Source organism: Notolabrus celidotus, chromosome 6, assembly GCF_009762535.1.
Source record: "Notolabrus celidotus isolate fNotCel1 chromosome 6, fNotCel1.pri, whole genome shotgun sequence".
Taxonomy (NCBI): Eukaryota; Metazoa; Chordata; class Actinopteri; order Labriformes; family Labridae; genus Notolabrus; species Notolabrus celidotus.
Genome location: NC_048277.1, coordinates 19,109,433 through 19,130,510, shown reverse-complemented (window position 1 = coordinate 19,130,510; position 21,078 = coordinate 19,109,433). Strand labels below are relative to the sequence as shown.

Genomic DNA, 21,078 nt, shown 5'->3' with positions numbered 1-21,078 from the left:
AGAATTCTTTGATGGCTGAAGAATTCTCTGCAGTTTTCTTCAGTTTCAAATCTCACAGAAAGACACCTGTTAAACCAGCACCTGGTATTAATTCTTTCTTCTTCTTTAGTATTAAACAGTGGTTAGAAAGCTTTCAGATGGACTATGGGTGCTTTAAGGCGCTTGCTCTGATTTGTAGCCAGGCCCTGGTGAAAAATAATGGCAAAAAATGAATATTTCTAGGTTGAGATAGAAGTCACATGAGCTATTCGATTTTTTTTTATAAATCAACGACTATTCCAATATTCGAAAATCATGACTAATCCCTATTGAACGAGTGTCTGCTCTACTTGGCTGGTAGCCAAGCAGCTGAAGGATGAGGTACTGATAGTGGGGGGTGTGAAGTAGCTGATGTCAATAAGCTTAGGTAAGCACGACTTCAGTGCTCTGCCTCCTATAAGAAAAAACAACAACATGCAGTGAGATTCCTAATATGCAAATATAGGCTATCCGCATGATCACATTGGTTCCGCCATTGGGGTTTAGCTAAACCCTGGAACACTAAGGAAAATAGCATTCTCTAAAGTTAGACATTTTACAGTAAGCTGCTGTTTTTAATTCTCCTTTACAAAGTATCCCTTTATTTTGAGTTGAATCTGCAAAATGTCTATTTAGCTTGAACTTAATATAAAACCAAGTCTCTTATTTTGTTTATAATAAAACAATCAAAAAGTAGGTTGATTTCATGTAAAGTTTGACTTATCCGGATCTTGGTTGTGGTTTAACTTGTTTGCTTGTTTGCTTGTTTCATTACAGAAGGAATGGCTGTGTCTGAACTGCCAGACTCAAAGGGCATTGTCGGGACAGCTGGGAGACGTAGGAAAAATGCCCCAGCCTACACCTGTATCTGCAAAGCCAGACATCTCAGCCACACCTGTGACCACAAAGGCACATCCCAAAACTGTTCCGACAAAGACAGAGCCCACACCCCCTATTGCGAAATCCCAGCCCCCAGAGGACTCCATCAAGATACCAACAGTCCCAAGCCCAAGGGTAAAGGCGGAACCTACATCTACCAATGTAGACACCGCAGCAGCAGCAGCTTCCACACAAATGGAGCAAAAGACTGCATTAATTCCCACAACTTCAAAGGTTCCATCAGAAAAACTGCCTCTTGTAACTTCAAAAGCAGAAGTCATTGAACCCACAATGGCCCCAGAGCAAGAGCCAGTGGTAACATCGATAGGGAATACAGATGTTCCAAAGACTGACACAGTTGGAGATAATGAAGAGGCAGTGAAAATGGAGTCCTGTGTGACAGAATTTCCCAGAGCTGAAGAGACTAAACCTTACCTTTCAACTGTCAAAGTTAAAGCAGATGAAGCTGAGGCTCCCTCATTCCCAGTGACTATGGCTACAACTGTACCAACTCCTCCTATTGCTGCAGAGGTAGTTGGAGTTGTTCCAGGGATTGAAACAAAGCCAGAACTGTCTGCTCCAGAGAGGGCTATTGAGGAAGTGCTGCAGAATGATCATATCAAACAGACCCAGCCAACAAAGTCTTTACAGCAAGCCGAGGTTGAACCAAAGTCACAAGTACCAGAACAGGCATTAGAGGTAGAACCTGTCAGCAAAGAAGTGGAGGATAAGCCAGCTGAAAACATTGCTGATGTGAACTCAGCTCCAGAGAAAGTACCAGTATCTACAAAGGACACTATCATCAAAGTAAGAATACAACCCTCCCCGCCCCCCTTTTTTTTATACATACATAAAATAAAACAAGATAGCATAGATATTTTGTGGGTATTGCCATGCTTGCTCTATATTCACTGTACTAATTTTTTACACCAAAATATTTTTTAATATGTAGGCATCAAATTCATAGCTGATACTGACTTCATGTTTGGCCAAAGAACTGTAAAAGCTATACGCAGTGTATGTTTCGGTCTCTCTCACTCACGGTGGGGCTAAAGTCCATCAATTAACCTGATTTATACATACATGCAGTTTCAGTCATTTCTTTATTGCAGAGTTTTGTTAAAGTCACTTTCATTATTTGCTCAACAACTCCATCAGTCATCTGTGCTTGTTTACATCCAGATAGTAGATCATCATCACATTATGGCATTTGCCAGGGACTGAAGCATGGTACATGGGACAGCGTTTAACTGTTTAGTTTACTACACACACACATCCTTACTACATATTAATGTAGTTACGTCTGAGCAGAAGCATCTGTAGCTGAAAAATAAAATATATACAAATGAAAGTTGCAGGATCTTAAGCTTCTGAAATACAACAGTGACTTAAAATGTAGACAATAAGTAAAAAAGTCAAATCAAAGGTAATTTTTAACCAGTCGGTTTTTATTTAAAAACAACAAGACTTGTATTTAATGTTGAAATAAAGATGTATATCTTAGCTCTTAAATTTTCCACTTACAGATTTATGCTATTATTTTTTAAGTTCAGATTTCTGGCTCTGATCCACTGTACAGACATGGCATCAGCTGAGAGGGATGAGAATTTGCAGAACTAGCACAATAGAAAAGATCCTTAAAGTCTTGCAGCTAAACTACGTGATCTCACGTAAGGCTCTCATACTGCAACTGATGCAAAGTACTCGCTTAACAACCAGCAAAAAAAAAAATGTTGTTATTGGATTTCTTTTTTTCAAACATAACTTCCCACAGTACTTTTTTTCTCTGTAGTACAGGCACACAATATAATCACTATCTCATTCAATGCATCAAGAGGATGAATCAAGGCCAAAAGGAGGAGGATTTAAAAAAAAAAAAGTATCTAAAGTAACTATAATACAATGCAATGCAACATGTAGGGAATTTGTACAAAATAATTCCACAGCTAATCATAAAAATTAAAAAGTATTTTCTTCATTTATTAAGCTCTAATTTATTACGTTTTTTTTTCAGAGCCCAATATAAAAGTTTAATTCAAATTCAGTTTTTTTCTTATAGATTTGTTTAATCATTAGTATAATTTTGGCAAAGATCTTGATCCATACAGGTTTAAGAAAATAAGATGATATATCTCTGTTGGTGTTTGTCTGATAAAGTCTTGTATTATCATCAGAATGTTGTTCACTCATATCTATTTTTCTCTCTACTTTTTAGGACCAAGACGGTCGCCAAATAGAACTAAATACAGAGGAACTTGGACTGCAAAACAAAGTTGTTCCTGTTACAGCTATTAAGCCTAAATCAAAAGAAGAGCCTGATGAGGATCAACCCCAGATTTTGCCTATATCACAGGAATTTAAGGATGGGCAAGTGGCTGGTGAAACAAGTAAAAAGAAGGTACAAACAGATCAGTTGACTCCAGTAACACAAGAGGTTAAAGCTGAGAGAAGACGGCTGAGTTTTCAAGCAATGGATGATAGCAGTGGGAGTGAACTCACACCCTCACCCTCACCAAAGGTCCAGAGGAGAAGGCTGGAGGTCAGCAATGTTTCATCCAGCAGCGAGGACATCAGAACTGAAAGTGCTGACTCAAACATAGATGATGAAGAGTTTATCCGTAGGCAGATAATGGGCATGGGTGATGAAGAGGAAATGTCTCTTTCGGAAGATGAAAAACAAGAGACTTTGGACAATGAGGAAGCCATCATGGAGGCTGAGCTCGAAAATGCTTCAGCAACAGCCAAGTCACTAAAGAGTAGCACAGAAGATGAAAGCAACCAAGCCAAGACAATAGCCCCCAAAACAGACAACACAACTCCAGAAGTTCCTGAAACACTGCCCATCACTTCTTTCAAGAAAGCCCGTCCTGTCTTGAGACAGAGACAAAGCACTGATGAGGAAGTGGAGAGCATCACTGAATCCCTGTCCAAGGGATCATCGAGTGTTCAGGTATCTAGCTTTACTCCAGGATCTTCACCTACATCAGCTTCATCACTGGAGGAGGACAGTGACAGCAGTCCAAGTCACAGAAAGGTCAAAGGGGACAAACAACATCGCAAAGGTAGGCACAGGCACCCAACAGAGCCTCTCCCCACTATTGACTCCTCTGAGGAAGAAAAGATGAAGGATGAAGATAAGTCTAAGAAAGACAAAGAGGAACTGAGGACCCATGGCAAATTACCGTCTCCTACTAATGATGGCTCTTCAACAGAGGACCTGAAAAAGGTCACAGTCATTGAAGACACATATAAAACATCTGGCTCTGAGTACTCAGCTAGTATAGAATCAGAAGCAGAGACTAGAAGAGCTGTACAGAGAGGACGTAAGCCTTCACCAACAGTGATACCATACACTCTCCCTGATCCATTTGAAGAGAAGTATACAGTGGAAAAATCCTTGAAGAGTGCTGAAGAAGCATATGAGGAAATTATTCAGAAATCAAGAGCCATTCCAGGGGAGAGTCCTCCTGATATTGAGCCACTCTATGGAGGAATGGCAATAGAGGACTATCTTTATGAATCCTTGGTTGAAGATCCTGAAATCAAGATGAGTGAAACTCAAGAAGAAGAATACCAACTTGACACTGGCTCTGAAAGTAGCAAAAGACTCAGGTCTCCAGAAGAGGTTTATGAAGAGATGATGCAAAAAAAGAGAGAATTAATGATGATAGAACAAGAGTTTCATCAGGCACAGACTGCCATGGAAACCTCCTCACCAGAGGTCTCTAGTCCTATGGTAGTTGCTGACACCTGTGTAGTGACAATACCCACGGAAGAGGTCTCACTTACTGGACAAATGGATATGCCTTTTACATGTACTGAAACTTCTACTGAAGTGCAAGTGAGGAAAAAGAAACGGCCAGCACCACCTCGCCCCACTGAACCCCCTAAGCGCTCAGAGGGGAGTGCTATTCCTAGTACTTCAGGTGGATCTATAAGCTTTGTTAGGCCTATGCTTCCTCAAGATCCAGAACTTAGAAAGGCATTGTTTCCCATCCCAGACCTCAAGATAACTCAGTGTTCTTCTGGGGAGGAAGAGGATGATAGTCTTGCTGATGAATATGGTGTTGGTGTTTCATCTGACATTACACCCAGTGATGACTCTGAGACTAAAGAAGATCCATCCATAAGCCCACCTTTGTATGAAACAGCGGATATTGAACATATCATAGTGGTTTGTGAAATTCCAGAGCCAAAACCTATTCCAACACCAATTTCAGCCCCAGAACTGACCACAACACCCTCCCCTGTATCACCAGTGTCTCCTCCAACTTCACCAGCAACTCCTGATTCCAGTTTAGCTTCTAATGCTACGTCTTCATCATCGTTTCAGGCTCAAACACCTCTTTCAGCAGAATCAACTCCACTGTCCACACCAACTCCTCCGACTTCATATTTAACCAAATCAATTACAGAGGCTTCTCCACCATCCTCTGTCACAGTTGCCGCAGGACTGTCCAGTGGGGTCTCAGTCCCTCAACCCACCCCAGCTACAGTTGTAGTTACTATACCAGATGTGGTGTCTGATCCATCCAAAGCTCAAACAGCTCATGTTCCATTTGTGGCTTCTGCAGCTCATGCCCAAACATCAGCCCAAGTGGAAATGCCTTCTCTTGAACCTGTTATTGTTCAAATGCCAGACTTGGTGTCTTCTCCTTCTCAGGTTCCCTTTGAGGCACCGGCTGTAATACAGGTCTCAGCGCAGAGTCCAGCACCTCGTGTAGTTTCATCTCAATCTGCCCTCGTGGCATCAACACCTGTTGCAGTCTCCACTCCAGCTTCAGCCCACATTGTTCCTGCCACTGTCACTCTTGCCTCATGCCCTGGGCCGGTCATAGTCCAGATGCCTGACCTGGTTTCAACTACATCTCCAATCACTGCACAAGCCCCACTTCCAGCCTCAGCACTTGTAACTACTCCGGCTCAGGCCCAAGCTACAATGGTGCACTCAGTCCCAATACAACCAGCTGTCCCATCTATGCGTCCAATGGTTGCCCCAGCGCCAACTCAAACAGCTCAGGGATCTGGACCAGTGACAGCATCAACCACTATAGTCAAAAAGAAGGTCCCACCCCCTCCTCCACCTCGGTCTACTTCAGTGTCATTATCTGAGCCTACCTCAGAGTTGCCACTTGCTAGGGCTGTTCAGCAAGCCACTCCGACTATTACCACTACTATGGGAACCACAGCAGCTGGCCAGCCAATGCAGTCAATAGTTGTGGATATACAGCCAAGAATGGATGACCTTCAACCAGAAGGTGTTGCTGTACCTCAAGTAGTAACTCAAACAAGACAAGGGCATGTGGTTATTATAGTGCCCAGCGGGGAACATATATCTCAGCTTGGACAAATCCCACAAGCCATAGCTAGCACAGGGCCAATAACTCCAACTCCTCTGCCACAAACCAGTCAAAAATCCACACAACCTGCTTCATACATACCCAGTACAGATATAACTTCAGCTCCACCACTTCCACCTAAACCGATGACAGGGACAAAAGTTTTAGACACAGTAGAAATATCAGCAGCCCCAGCTCCTAGCACTTTACCCAAGCCAACAGTTTATCCAAAGCCTCCAGTTTCCGTTGTTATAACATCTGGTCAAACCACCAAGCCTCCCCCACCCATACCACCAAAGCCTGTGTCAATTCCAGCCGGACTGGTTTTCAGCCACAAGCCAGGAGAGAGCGTCAAGCCACCTCCACACGTAGTTCCAAAAGCTGCAACACTGCCCAGGACTAAAGAACCTCCAAATGCTCTGTCTCTTAGCATGACACGCCCTGTGGAGTCGAGATTGGGTGCAACATCACCGAAGTCACCTTTGTCCCCAAGACATGTCAAATGTTTACAGACCTATGTGGTGATTACTCTTCCATCTGAGCCTGGTTCACCAACTGAGGGAATAACAGTCCAGGCACCTGTAAGACGTGGCTCTATCCCATCTACAAGAGTGGCAGGGGTACGCACCACGCCACAAGAGCAGAAAACACCAACTGATGCATTTTCAGCACAGGCTGCAGTCAGAAGAGCCTCTGTCCCCACTGTGAGACATCAACCTCCGATACCTGCAGCTCCAATTGTGGCAGCAGAACAAGTGACGCCTTTGGAGATTGGAGCTGGAAGGGCCAAGAAGGACTCTCTGCCTCCTGTAGTGCCATTGCCACCATCTGGGGCTGATGTAATCTCAGTGTCATCTAGTCAGGACACAACTATACAGGCACAAATTGTGCCTGCTCCAATTAAGAAACCATATGTCCAACAACAACAATTTACTCAGCCACTGGCACCAACTCGAGTGATACCTGAGGACATACCAGTACCTCAAGAGCAAAAGGTTCTTACTCAACCGCTAATCCTCCAAGCCACAGCCATAGTGCAATCCAAACCATCTGTTGATCAGCATCCAAACCAAAACCAGGGCATAGCAGTTCCATCTGAGGTTGCAGTTGGAGCAGTAATTCCTCAGCCTGTGACAGAAGTTGTTGCTGCACCGGCCCAGCCTGAAGAACTACCACAAACACTTATTCCCCAATATAGACAAGCTACAGTCCCCTCAACTGTTCTTTATCCTCAAGTAGAAACTCATATTGAAATACCAGAAAAAGAACATGATATGCCTGTGGAAGCATTTATCACTGAGGCAATTACAACTCGATCACCAGTGCAAGGACTTAACCAGCAAATTCCTGTTGAACAGCAACGAATGGTAGCTGAAGCAACAATTCACTTCACAGAACAAGACTTACCTCCAGGTTTTAACATAAATTACTCCAATGCTGAATTTCAACCAGTACCACAAACTGTCCAGCCTTTAGAAGATCTTCACAGGGGGACAGAGCAGCTACTTAAGCAGCAACCACTTGTTGTAGCTGAAGTTGTTACCCTCCCTGCAGGGTTTGGATTACCTTCGGAGATTATTCCAACTGACACTGCTATAAGAATACCAGCTGTAGCAACTGTATCTCCAGTACCTCAACCTCTACATTTCATGGCTGAAGTGACCCCAACACCTGACGTAACAAAGGTAATGCCACTTACTACAGTTGCAACTATGACACCTCCTACAGTTGTTGGAGTCATACCATCACCTCTTGGGATTGAAATCCAACAAATGGTAGTGCAACCAGAGGTACCTTCTGGTACTTACACGCCACTGGTCTATGGAGTTAATACATCCCCCTCAATGTCACATTCATCATTGCCATTAGAGGTTATAGCTATGCTGCCTGAGCGTGAAACACCCACAGAAATTATAACAGAGGATGTTAATGTAAGGAGGGCTTCAATTCCATCAGTGGTGCAGCCTTTGACTGGAATGCCAGTCGGGGTCATTACAACTGAAGAGACCACCAGTAGGAGGAGGACATCTATATCATCCATTGTTCAGCCCTCATACACCGCAGGTGACATGTTTACCTATCCATCAGCGTATGAAGCACCAACAGAGGTGGTTACGACTGAGGCCTTTGCTGCCACAAGAAGAGAATCCATAACCATGCAGCCAAAAATGCCCCTGGCACAGGTCGTAAACTTGCCAGCTGAGAAAGATATCCCAACTGATGGTCATCCTGTTCAGTATCCCTATAGAAGAGGATCTATTCCTTCAACAGAACAAATACCCCAGGTATTGAGTTATTCATCAGAATATGATCACCCTCTAGAGATTATCACTACTGAGGCATACACCAGAAGAACCTCAATACCCACCTCTCAAAATATTCCACAGGGTGTATCTGTGGCCCCACTCACCATTACTAAAATTCAGCAAGAGTCTATTGAGAGCCAAGAGATTCGAGGACCAGAAAAGGTGGTCTCCAGTATGAGTCATATGTACTCATCTTCAATTTCCACCTCTGGCCAGCCTCCTGAAAGCCGTCCTGAATTGGTCACTCAGGTGGTCACCACTGAGGTCCAGAGGACAACTGTTTCTGTGGTCCATGAAAGACTTCCACAGGTCCCTCCACCCAGTGCAACAGTAGCCATACAACCAGACATGACCAAGGTCCAGCCTTTGCCAAAACAGAATGGGAGGATGGTCTATCCTGGGGATGTTGTTGATTTACGTACCATGAAGGTTGGAGTAAGGATGACTGAGCAAGGAATGGACCTGACGCCACCTGAGTCCTGTCGACAGTCTGTTTCAAGTGACTCCAGCTTGCGTCAAATAACAGCAGTGCAGCCTGAGATAGTAAATCTTAGTGCAGAGATCACACCTGCAACAACACTGTCTGTTGTCACTGACAGCATCACAATAGTCACATGCACAGCCACCATTTCCTCATATAACAACCCACCAGCAGAGAAACCCCTTGATTTGCAAGGCCCTGTTATGTCATTGCCTTTGTCTTTAACCACATACAAACCATTTGAACCACTAGCGCAAATTGTATACAGACCTGTGAAAACCCAGGCGGTTGCAAGGTCAGTGGCATCCACAGCTCAAGAAATCCCAATGAATCTTTCCTATGGAGTCTACTCAGGAGTTAAACAGCCAATATCTTCAACCCAAACAGCTATCAGCAATGGAGGTCCTGTCCTTTCTCTAGAGGCCACAGGGGCTATGGATTTGTCAAACTACAGACCAGTGAGAGCTATGGTAGCTTTGTCTGGCACAAGCCCAGGAGTCGTGACTACTGTTGTAGAGGATGATGGGACTCCAGTTGACCTTACAGCTGGTAGGAGGAGTGTCTGCTGTGATGTCATCTACAAGCTACCATTCACAGGAAGCTGCAGAACACAGCCCGCGGTCACAGCTCAGCCTGACAACCGTTTTGGCTACAGGGATGACCACTATCAATATGATCATGCTGGACTGTATGGTATCAAAGGCATGAATGGTATCAAATCTTCAATGTCTGAGACAAACCTGACGGAGCCAGGGCTCTTCTCTTATGACCCCAAGAGTGAATATGACTACCTTGGTGGATCCTCAGATGGCGCCATAGACCTCACTGCCACAAAACTTTCTGCTGGTGAGTAAAAGGATAATTCTGATTTTTAAAGGTGTTCGTTACCATCCTCTTTGCTTGTTTCAATGCTTAAATTCTTTTTGATTTGATGTATCAATTTTATTTGTGAAGTGCTTTTAGTCTTAAATAATTTGCATAAAGAACATTTTTAAGTTTGTTTATGCATGCTTTCTTTTAATTATTAAAATTCTCTGTTGCTCTATATGCATGTTTTTAATGATTATTAACAGAAGCTTTTTTTGTTTTTTTCTTTATACAGATGCATGTGTGTGCCTCCGTGTTCTCCCTCAGTATTTTGGTTTTGCATCTTGCTAGCCAAAATGACTTCAGATATGCATGCGCAGTGGGAGTCTTTTGTAAATCCAAATTGCTTCACCTTCAACTTTTAAACAGTATGTTTGTCTCTGAAATTAAAGTATGTTAAAAAAATAAAAGTAAATTTATTTGGTCATGGCAGGTAAAGCTCTTGACTACACCAGCAAAGCTACTGGCACCTACCCTGGGATGAAGACAGCTCCGTACTCCCAGGTCCCTGCTGCTGGATTTGGTGTTAATAGTGTTCTTAGAACCTCAGATGGAATAGTTTATTCCTCTGTAGCTGCTCCAGTCCCATCCACATATGCAATTACAACTCAACCAGGTTCCCTCTTTAGCACTACCTTAACACCCACATCAACAGTCCAGAACCAGCCATCGCCACACCCTTATGGTTTTATTCCCAGTACAGACCCAGGGCAGATAATTGCTTTTGACGCAGGGCTACCCAAGGAGCTCCTTCCCACTGCTTTGGCTGACATCATAACAGGCTATCCAGACATGTACTCAGACACCACTCTGGAAGCACTTGCAGCCTCCCTTGATGCCCTAGCCTCCTCCCCCATATTCCCTGGCTTAGACAACACTAAGATGGCACAGTATCAGATGGAGAGGGAGTTTCTTGAGCTAGAAAAGCTTAAGCAACTGTGTCTTGCTGAGGAGCTGGAGTGGGAGAGGCAGGAGATCCAGCGTTACCGTGAACAAGAGCAGTTTATGGTCCAAAGGGAGCTTGAGGAGCTACAAGCTCTGAAACAACAGCTTCTCATGCAGCAAGAGGAAGAGCACCATGCCCACATGGTGGCCCAGCAGGAGACGTATGCCCAGCAGAAAGAGCAATTGCAACAAATACAACATCTCCAACTGCAACTCCAGCGTCAGCTAGATGAACACTATGGTAGCACTGGAACCACAGGGTCCCTTTTAGATGCTAAATATGCAGGGGTTGGGGACAGTGGCCAGTACTGGCCTGTAAAAGATGAGTCTACAACTCCATCTATTGGGGGACAGTTTGAGGAAGATCAGGACCAGCTTAGTGTGGTAAAAAGGCTTCAAGCTGATCAGGACACTGGGAAGAGAATAATTGATAGTGGAGTGCAAACAGACGATGAAGACTCAGCAGAAAAGCAGCATGTGGGAAGACGAAAGAAAAATAAAAGAAATATTGATAGCTCTGCCCAGACTGATGACGAGGATCAAGATGAATGGGACACTCCTACAAAAGCTAGACGACGTTCGCGAAAACATAGCAGTGAGGGGAAACATGGGTCCAAGGTCTCAAGCATTGCTATCCAGACAGTAGCAGAGATTTCTGTCCAGACTGACCACTCTGGAACTATCAAACGACCCAATGTCCAGATGGACACTAGGGTGGAAATAATCAAGCATATCTCAGCTCCAGAGAACTCTCAGAGAGGTGGCAGTCTGAGCTGTCAGACTGATTTAGACAGAAGACATACACCAATTGAAGTGGCCTACAGCACACATTTAACAGCTGATGTTCCCTCAAAGTCCAAAGTCTTCTACAATCAAGTGTCCCCCCTGTCTCCAGAAAAGTCACTTACAGGGCAGAGAATGCTGACTGCTGATCCAAACAGATTTTCCTCCGGCCCTAGGATATTGAAGGCTGGTCAAAAATCTCTGTCTGACCCTAAATCCCTTAGTCCTTCCACAGATGACAGGATGGGTGGATACTATGCAGACAGCTACTCTGTAAGTCACAGCAGAAGGGAATGAATTACTGTCTATATTATATAACAAAAATTCTGCATTGCTTTTATTTCTAGTTAAATGATCAAGGGCTTTATGATTTTATTTTATTTTCTAGGGTCGAGGTTCCCCCTCTAGTACAGGTAAAAAGGTCAAGCGGACACTACCAGACCCCCCTCCTGAGGATGACTCCATGGCAGGACGATCAGGCTATAGCACCAACTCTGCTCGTCGGCGTCTTGCCCGAAGCACAACCATAGCCAGGGCAAAGATTCTGCAGGACATTGACAAGGAGCTTGATCTGGTGGAGAGAGAATCTTCTAAACTTCGCAAGAAACAGGCCGAGCTAGATGAAGAAGAAAAAGAGATTGACGCTAAGTTACGGTGAGATGCAATACATTTTAATTTGTATTAACCAAAGTTAAGATTTAAAAGCTTCCCCTTTTTTTGCCCCATGACATCAATTCATTATCTAATACCAAGAGTATCCAGTAATCATGTTGTGAATTGTTTGTAACCAATATCATTGCCTGCCTCCCTATCACCCAATCATTATTCCTAATTCATCTGCATGATTCCCCTCTGACCCTGATAGCTTATGGGCTAAAAGGCTGCCTTGACATCACTCAGTGAGACCTCTTCAAACTCACACATAGTAAGGTACCAATGTGTGAGAACCCAGAATGTTTGGTTGTTTTGTTGAGAATATATATTATTTCTTAATTTGTAAACAATATGTTCCTTTTATCTTACTGCTGTAGATACCTGGAGATGGGTATCAACCGGCGCAAGGACGCCTTGCTGAAGGAAAGAGAGAAGAGAGAGCGGGCCTATCTTCAAGGGGTAGCTGAGGAAAGAGACTACATGTCAGACAGTGAGGTTGCCAACATCCGAGAGGCCAGGGGAGATGGCCTAGAAAGACCACGGACAGCACCCCAGTCAGAATTTGACCAATTTATCCCCCCACAGACAGAAGCAGACTCTCAGTACAACACGCTTACTAGTCCCTACTCTCACTATGCTCAGTATGTTCCCCAGACCCAAACTACCAGCCACTACACCCAGCAGAACATATATCAGCAACAGTCCCTTTACCACCAACAGGTGTCTCCTTACCAAACTCTTTCCCTCTCCCATGCTCAGAATCAGCCAAGTAGCTACCAACATGCTCTGCTCTTGCAGCAGGGAAAGCAGCGACAATCCAACATGTCAGATATAGACCCCAAAATCACCACCAACTATGAAGCCATTCGCAACCAGCCACTTCTCATTGTGCCAACCTCCACAGAAAGCGGCTATGGGGTGGCTCACCTTGGGGGAAAGTATGGGAGCTTGGACTTGAGGTTGGGTCTAGAGGAGAGAAGCATGGCCTCTAGTCCAATGTCTAGCATTTCTGCGGATTCCTTTTATGCCGATATTGACCACCACAATGCCAGGAACTATGTACTGATAGAAGATATTGGGGAGCTAACCAAGACCTCAACAGGGCTGAGCAACACTGGCTTAGGTTCTGGATTCAACCTGCCTGATAAGGAGTTGTCCAAGGCAGATAGGCTACTAAGGGCAGCAGAAGTCAGGCGCACAGCAGAGGTAAATAATTTTACTTTAGAATACGCCCTTTTTTCCGCGTCACCTTATCACTGACTTCCTTCCGTGTAAAACTAAACTTGAGAGCATTGATACAATGCTTTTTTAATTTATGTGTTTCCAATTTTATGGGCAAAATCAAAGTTAATATGACAGTGTATTGGCTAAACTGAAACTCATTTATATGAAAAATATCCATATGTTCTTAACGTCAAGCCCTGGAGCACTATATAAGTACAGACAGATTACAAGGAACGTGTAGCCCTGTACAACATCCTCATTCAAACCTACTACTTGAAACAAGTACAAATTTGAACAAATTTGATCAGTTATGTCATTTATGTATTCTCTTAATGGTCACCTATGCAAGATATATGTGAGACACATTAAATGAATTTATTTTGTGAGTTAAATTCATGTTACTGTTGAGAAACATTTAATGTGTGGCATATTATTTTTCCCTTATAGGTGGCTGATTTTTTAGGCTCGTCTCGGCTTCAGGGTTACGGTAAAGGTGAAGATGACACTATGGAGGAGCCTTATGAGCTGAAGCTATTAAAGCAGCAAATTAAGCAGGAGTTCAGGCGGGGAACCGAGGGACTAGAACACTTAACAGGGCTTGGCCTTCCCCAGTATCTCCCCAGTGATAGCAGTTTTCGTCACTTTCCAAAAGGAGAGAAGTATAGCATTGGCAGACTTACCCTTGAAAAACAGGCAGCAAAGCAACTCCCAGCAGCTGTGCTTTACCAGAAACAGATGAAGAACAAAAAGGCCATAATAGACCCCAAGGCCATTACTAAGTTTTCACCAATTCAGGAGAGTAGGGACCTGGAGCCTGACTTTGGCAACTACATGGGATCCGGGGCCTCCTCTGTAACAAATCTGGCTGCGACAGCTAGGTTGCTTCAGGATGAGATTACATTTGGGATCAGGAAAAACTTGTCTGAACAGCAGAAATATCTAGGCTCCTCTCTGGGGGTCAATCTAGCTGGTTCTCTTAATATTGGGCAGTCTATAGGACTAGGATCCACTATCAGGGCAACAGCCCAGGATGATGGGACCTACCCAAGTGGAAGCCGTTCCCGACCCTCATCTCGTCCCTCCTCCCGCCCCTCTTCAGTTTATGGATTGGATCTATCTATCAAAAGGGATCTATCCAGCTCTTCACTTCGACTTAAAACAGAAGGAGAAGTCCTGGATGCAGCTTTTGCCCCTGGTGTGGCCAGAGCAAAGCCAACCAGTTTGCCTATCAGCCAAAGCCGGGGCCGTATTCCCATTGTGGCTCAGAACTCCGAAGAGGAGAGCCCTCTGAGTCCGGTGGGGCAGCCTATGGGAATGGCTAGAGCCTCAGCTGGACCTCTCCCTCCAATTTCTGCTGATTCCAGGGACCAATTTGGGTCTAGCCATTCCTTGCCTGAGGTGCAGCAGCATATGAGGGAGGAATCTCGGACTCGAGGCTATGACCGGGACATTGCATTCATCATGGATGACTCGCAAGGAGCAATGTCTGACAGTGAAGGTAAATGGAACCTGAGACTGTTACAACAATTAAACTGTGTGGACCTGCTTGTCATGCATGCTTATGCTGAGCTGTCTTACTGACTTTTTGCATAACTGGTTCTTTCTCAAATCAGTTCTCCAGATAACAGTTCTTGGTTGTGCATAACTATATATCCCCCTTAATTGTAAATGTCACATGGATGTTTGCATGCAACTTCCTTTCTTGTGAATATCGTACTCACATACATAACACTCTTGGCCTGAGTATATGTATGTCATTGAAGAGCTCTATCCATGTTTTTCGTGTGATTTAATTAGCATGCTCCATCTTTTAATTTTGCAATGCTTTCACAGTTTGATTTTCATCCTTGCACTAAAAACCTCCCTTATAATTTGTGCGCACAAAATCTGAAACGGGCTTGAACTACATGTTGTCGACATTACAGATTGCTTATCTTTAGTCAACAAGTCTAGTTTCATTGACATCCCAGTACAGAACATGTTTCACAACCATCATAAACAAAGTATGTACACTGGGCAAATTAAGTGAATGCACAGTAGATATAACATAGTTATTATGAATTTACTCCTGCATAAACATTTATGTAGACAAAGGTGATGGCACATAAAGGTCAGTCATAAGTAACAACTGTAAAATGTCTACACTGGGCTTGCATGTCTGAGTATTTCCACTTTTTTTTTTAAGTGTGACAAAGCCTACACAAATAATAATAAAATAATAATAAATCTAAGTCATTCTTAACAGACCATCATTAATCTACCTAATTCATGAGTTATACATTGGACAGCTGTCTTAGCAGAAATCTGTAACAAAATGCTTACCTAAAGGTACAACAAGGAGTGTCTTGGAATTCTGTTTAAAATGTTTCAGGCCTCTTACTGATTTTCAGATAATGACACTGCATTTGTGGAAAGTTGACCATTGCCTTAGAAAGAAGTATATTTACTTTAAGTTACATGTCTGTCTTTTAAATAAAGAACAAGCTGCACAAGGTTTAAAATGAACTTTTAGTCCAGATAGTCTGCAGTATTTTGCAGGTGCAATCAAGACAATCCCTTTGTGTAAATACTCCTTATTATCTCTTTGTATGTTGACACACCTATCAATTCAAAAATACTCCAAACTGCAGGACTTTTTGTTTTTTTTGCCAATCCTTATTGCCAAACGACTTTGGTCCAAGGACTATTATGCAGTTAAATGTTCTTTTGATAATTCATATCATGATCTATTTATGCCAAGTGTATGTCTTTGTTGCTATCTATCTTTATTTTTCTGTCTTTATCTGACATTGCATCCTTGCATGTTGTGCAACACATTTTCTGTTTCCATCTTAATAAAGTGTATGTTTTATGCTTGTTGGTTGTTGTTTTGAGTGTCTTGTTTCTATTTAAGTTGCCCATGTCCCCAATGATTGACAGCAAATATTGATATGAACTATTCCCATATCTTTAAGTGTGGGATTGGTAGTGTTCCATTTGGAAAATCTGTGGATATCACCATGCTATAATAGTCCATTATTTTTCACATTTACTTCAACACACTAGGTTATGGGTTTAGTAGAAACTTATACACAGCACAAAACACAATACTAAAGACCATTTGCTTTTTCAAAACTGCCTGATTAGGACTAGTTAAAATCAACACTGGTTGTCAGCAAGTATTAAAATGTATATCACTAAAAACATTTTTAGCAACTTTATGTTTCTAGACCACTGACTAATGTAATAGTATGGTTAAATTATTGGTAAGAAAGTGATATTTGTCCTGACCCCATGTAAAAGTGTCCATCTGCCTTGATTACAGCACTAAGTGAGTCCATGCTGACTTTGAACAGAGATGATGCCAGAATCTTTCATGAAAGTATCAGACACGGTAGAGTATCTTACAGTATTAGTTAAAATCCCTCACTGTCCTGGTACTAATATGGCTTAATTATATATCAAGTTTTTTTTACCTACAATGTATCTTGTATGTTTTTCACATTGCTTCTGCTTAAATTTGTGAACCGTCTGATAGGCTAGTAATGTCAGACGTGTAGTAATTACAAGCATGCAATCTATAGATGACGAAGTGCTTTTTAGTGCATGTGCTAGAGTATTTTCACAATATATATCTAGTCTTAGCACAGCTCCTTTAGTCTGTGTATGAACCTTGGTTGAACGCATTTTTTTAAAGAAAAAAAACATATAATTTTGTACCCCAGCTGGAGGCCCAAACTGGAATATAGAAGGTGAGACAGCATCCCAACTTCCATGTAGCTACAAGAGAGACTGTACGCCTCCATGCCGCATACCATGGTCCTGAATGATGCACTTCTCTGGTTGATTTGTTAACATGCCAGACTCATTTGATAGTGTACAATACATGTCATGTAGCAGATCTTGAGTAGTTGACATGTCAAATTCATTCTGGAATGAAACTCATCTAAATGGCACAAGATATATTTTTGAAGTCATGAACAGTAGTGAGTTCAAAATTCATCATTCTGGAATGACTGCTCATCACAGTGGTTCTGTCAGCATATCAGACCCATATCCGGTATTCATGTTCATGCACTTCTGCTATCACGTGTATATTGTGTGGTCATGCACAAGTGTTTCCACCAAAATATGTTTGAATTGCTATTCAGTGCTTATATGTAAAAGGCATTTTTCCAAACATGTTATTGAACTCTGAAGGTCGATGTTGCCTGTGTCTAATCATTTTAGGCGTATATAAATAAATAAAACTCCAGTACTGTTAAAAAGTGGATTGCTTCCCATTCCTATACAGGTAGATAAAAAGGCAACATTTACCTTCAGCATAGAGGGTCATTAGACCATTTCTCCTCATCTCTTTTTGTGTATCACTTTGGTCTAATTACATGGCTGATAATACATGGAGAAATTTGGCATATTTAGTTAAATTTTCTCCATGGTAATAATCTTTTGCTTCAAAAAGCTTTGTTATTATGGCTTCACAATATTACCACTATTTTTTATATATATATTATATATATAAGGTTTGCAATAACAATGCTATAATGTGGCACAAGCCATCCAGTATCTTTAGAGGTTACACATCATATTGCAAGGTATTAAATGTCTACACAAAAAGCTTATGATTTTTAAGTACACTAAGCTCAAACACTTTATAAATATGTCGAAACAATAGAGTGCAGCTTCACAGCTTTAAGTTTTTTAATGGCATACCATAAGCTTAAGTGGAAGATATGGATTTAGATACCGTGTACATATTTCCCCCTTCAACCCCAGAATAACTTTATCAAAAACAAATGCAGAAAAAAACACACTTGTTTTGGCAGTAGTTCTATAAACAAGATTTATTATTCTAATGATGTAAATAATTGTTTTATAAAACATACACAATGGGACAACTCCAACCCACACTGATTTGACTCAAACTGTTCAACATGATGTCATATGATCTTTCAGGACTTCTTTCTGCTACAATGTTTACTGTATAGCAGCATTCAAATTTGGACTAAAAGAGCCCTCACACCAAGACGGGGAGCATTGCATGGTATCAAAAGCATGCCTTACTTTGAATCCTCTTGAAATTGTTTTCATCCTACATTAAGTGTTTGCAGTGATCATTTGATCTGACAGACTATGTGGATAGTGTCGAACAGTGATTGTAATTCTTAGTGGTCACCTATCCAGTCTGATCAGAGATCTGCACTGCATTCATGTAAACAGAGATGAAACAAATTTTGTGATGCATACCTCAACCTAATTGCAAGATTTGTCTTTCCCCAAGTTGTCATCACCACATATAAGCAAAGTTTTAAGAAGCTGGGATAGTTTTTTGTTTGTGTGTACATGGCTTTTAACTGCTACTTTTCCTTGCCCAGCCTACCATCTAAGGAACGAGGACACGGATTGGTTTGATAAGCCAAGAGAAGGGCATCCACACAGCGGGGACAGGAGACAGGTAAGATTACAAGCTAACATGCAACACCATACTGTTCTATTTACTCACTTACATACCCAGCAGATGGACGTGTAATGTTTCTCTCAGGGAACTCTTTTTCGACCATGCTGTTAATTCTTTAAAATCTCTCACAGATGAAATTGGCCCCATATGCCTTCCCTCACATTCGCTTCAAGCTTATGAGAGACCTGAAGGACACCAGTGTCTCCGGTACAATGCAAACACAGAACACTCAGAAACATCATGCAAGAATGCGCACACCATCATTGTGTATCACAGTTTTGCTAAAGTTAGTTGTGTGTTTATTTTACCCCTGTAGGAAACGGACTTGGGATCCGTGTGGTAGGTGGGAAGCAGATCCCGGGAGGCCGAGGAGAGATTGGAGCCTACATTGCCAAAGTTATCCCTGGTGGTGCAGCAGAACAGACAGGAAGAGTTGTGGAGGGTAAGAGGAGAATTAAAAAATATGTATTATAATTTTTTCCCCCTATGGGAAATCTTGAATTTTTATCTTTATTATCATTTTTTTCTGGAAAACAACATTTGTCAATCATTTATAAGAAAAATATGCTTTTGAGTCAAAGACAAGGACCTGGTTTGATGTTACTGTGGTTCATTCCACACAGTACATGGGGAAATGTTTCATTTCTGATACTAAAATAAGAGATTAAGGCTGTAAATGCAAATCCGAGCACCATTAAGTGTTTTTAAGGTCGATGTAGGGATTCAGTAAAAATCCCTGCTTAAATCAGTGAGTTCTGGATAGAGAAGTGAGCTGCTGTTGTAGCCTTCTGTGTTGTGGTCTGTCATGTCTCATTCCCCAACACATTGCATCCAAACATGGAAAAAAAACCCTGTCAACTCACCCTCCTCCCCAGCACTTGGCTGTTAGTCATTAGGTTATATTTAGCATCACTATAGACACACAAAACACAAAGGCAGGCATAGACAAACACACATAATAAATAGCTTTAAGAGGAGGCGAAATCACAGTCTTAAACTGTATTTTTCAAATGATAGATCTTATAATGTTTATCATTTGAAAAGCCTGAAGATTAATGGCAAATCACACAGTTTGGTATGTTTAGGATTAATCTGCTTCTGGTCTCTTTCTTCAATGGGAACTCCACCATAGAGACTGCCATGACTTTGCTTTTGCTCAAGGGAGGGGGTGAAGGACGGACCAGCTTGTGTGTTTACTCTCGTTCTCTATTTCATTTTAATTTATTTGCAGGAGGATAATAAGACTGAAATGATTGTAATGAATTAAGAGGGTGGACAGACTGGCAATGTTTACTTCTAGTGCATGCTGGATGCTGAATAATAACTATGCAAATGTCATGTGATGTGTATGTTCCACTAAAGGACAATGGCAGCAGAACATGCCTTCAGGTGCATAAAGAAATAGAGTGGGGAGGATACAGTGTATTATAGTGAAAGCAAGGGAAATGATGTAGAAAAGCACTGGCTCATGCAGAAAAATAAATTCAAGCATTTATTGTAACCACAGCAGGTTAGGTGTTTTGTAAGCAGAGCTGAAAATACGGTTTCAGCTGTGTATGTGAAGCCTCACATGGCTCAGGTCTTGGAACTTTTGCTGTGTGTGAGGTTTATATGTTCTATAAATAGCATACAGATTTTAATATAAAATTCCAGTATGTTTTGTTATGGGTTTTTGTTTTTTGATTGGAAAATACTGTGAGTAATAACTGTGGTATCATATGGCTGCTCCCTGTATGCAACGCTGTGAAGCGATGTCACAATCAACAATGGAAATTCAAATTATTTAAGTGCTCCATCAGGTGTACAACAAATTGAAGTGTTACATCTTCTCTGTGAGCATGCAGGCAGATTAAACCTTGTGTGTTATGTAAAGATGTAGTGAATTGACTTGCCACAGGCTGTAGCATATTGTCTGGGAATTGATAACACCCCTTTGAACCTGTCTGCTTACCTTTTATCACTCAACAGGAATGCAGGTGTTAGAGTGGAATGGAATCACTCTCACAGGAAAGACTTATGAAGAAGTGCAGTGCATCGTGGGCCAGCCATGTGCAGAGGCGGAGCTCTGTGTGAGACTGTGAGTTACATCTGTCATCATTTAGCCCTCTATCCCACTGAAACTCCTTCATGTTTAGTCGCAATATG

At 42.1% G+C, this 21,078-nt stretch overlaps 1 protein-coding gene across 1 annotated transcript in view; it reads left to right on the top strand.

Moving 5' to 3' along the window:
* The window catches only part of pclob (piccolo presynaptic cytomatrix protein b), a 58,717-nt gene that overhangs the window by 20,315 nt on the left and 17,324 nt on the right, over positions 1-21,078 (top strand). Inside the window, exons 10-23 of the mRNA XM_034685066.1 lie at positions 796-1,704; positions 3,416-4,633; positions 6,512-7,094; positions 8,325-9,869; positions 10,324-11,076; positions 11,158-11,891; positions 12,007-12,272; positions 12,650-13,478; positions 13,944-14,994; positions 16,801-16,869; positions 18,851-18,930; positions 19,065-19,140; positions 19,250-19,375; positions 20,902-21,010. Coding sequence (XP_034540957.1) covers positions 796-1,704; positions 3,416-4,633; positions 6,512-7,094; positions 8,325-9,869; positions 10,324-11,076; positions 11,158-11,891; positions 12,007-12,272; positions 12,650-13,478; positions 13,944-14,994; positions 16,801-16,869; positions 18,851-18,930; positions 19,065-19,140; positions 19,250-19,375; positions 20,902-21,010 — 8,348 coding nt within the window. The remainder of the gene's footprint in view (positions 1-795; positions 1,705-3,415; positions 4,634-6,511; positions 7,095-8,324; positions 9,870-10,323; positions 11,077-11,157; positions 11,892-12,006; positions 12,273-12,649; positions 13,479-13,943; positions 14,995-16,800; positions 16,870-18,850; positions 18,931-19,064; positions 19,141-19,249; positions 19,376-20,901; positions 21,011-21,078) is intronic.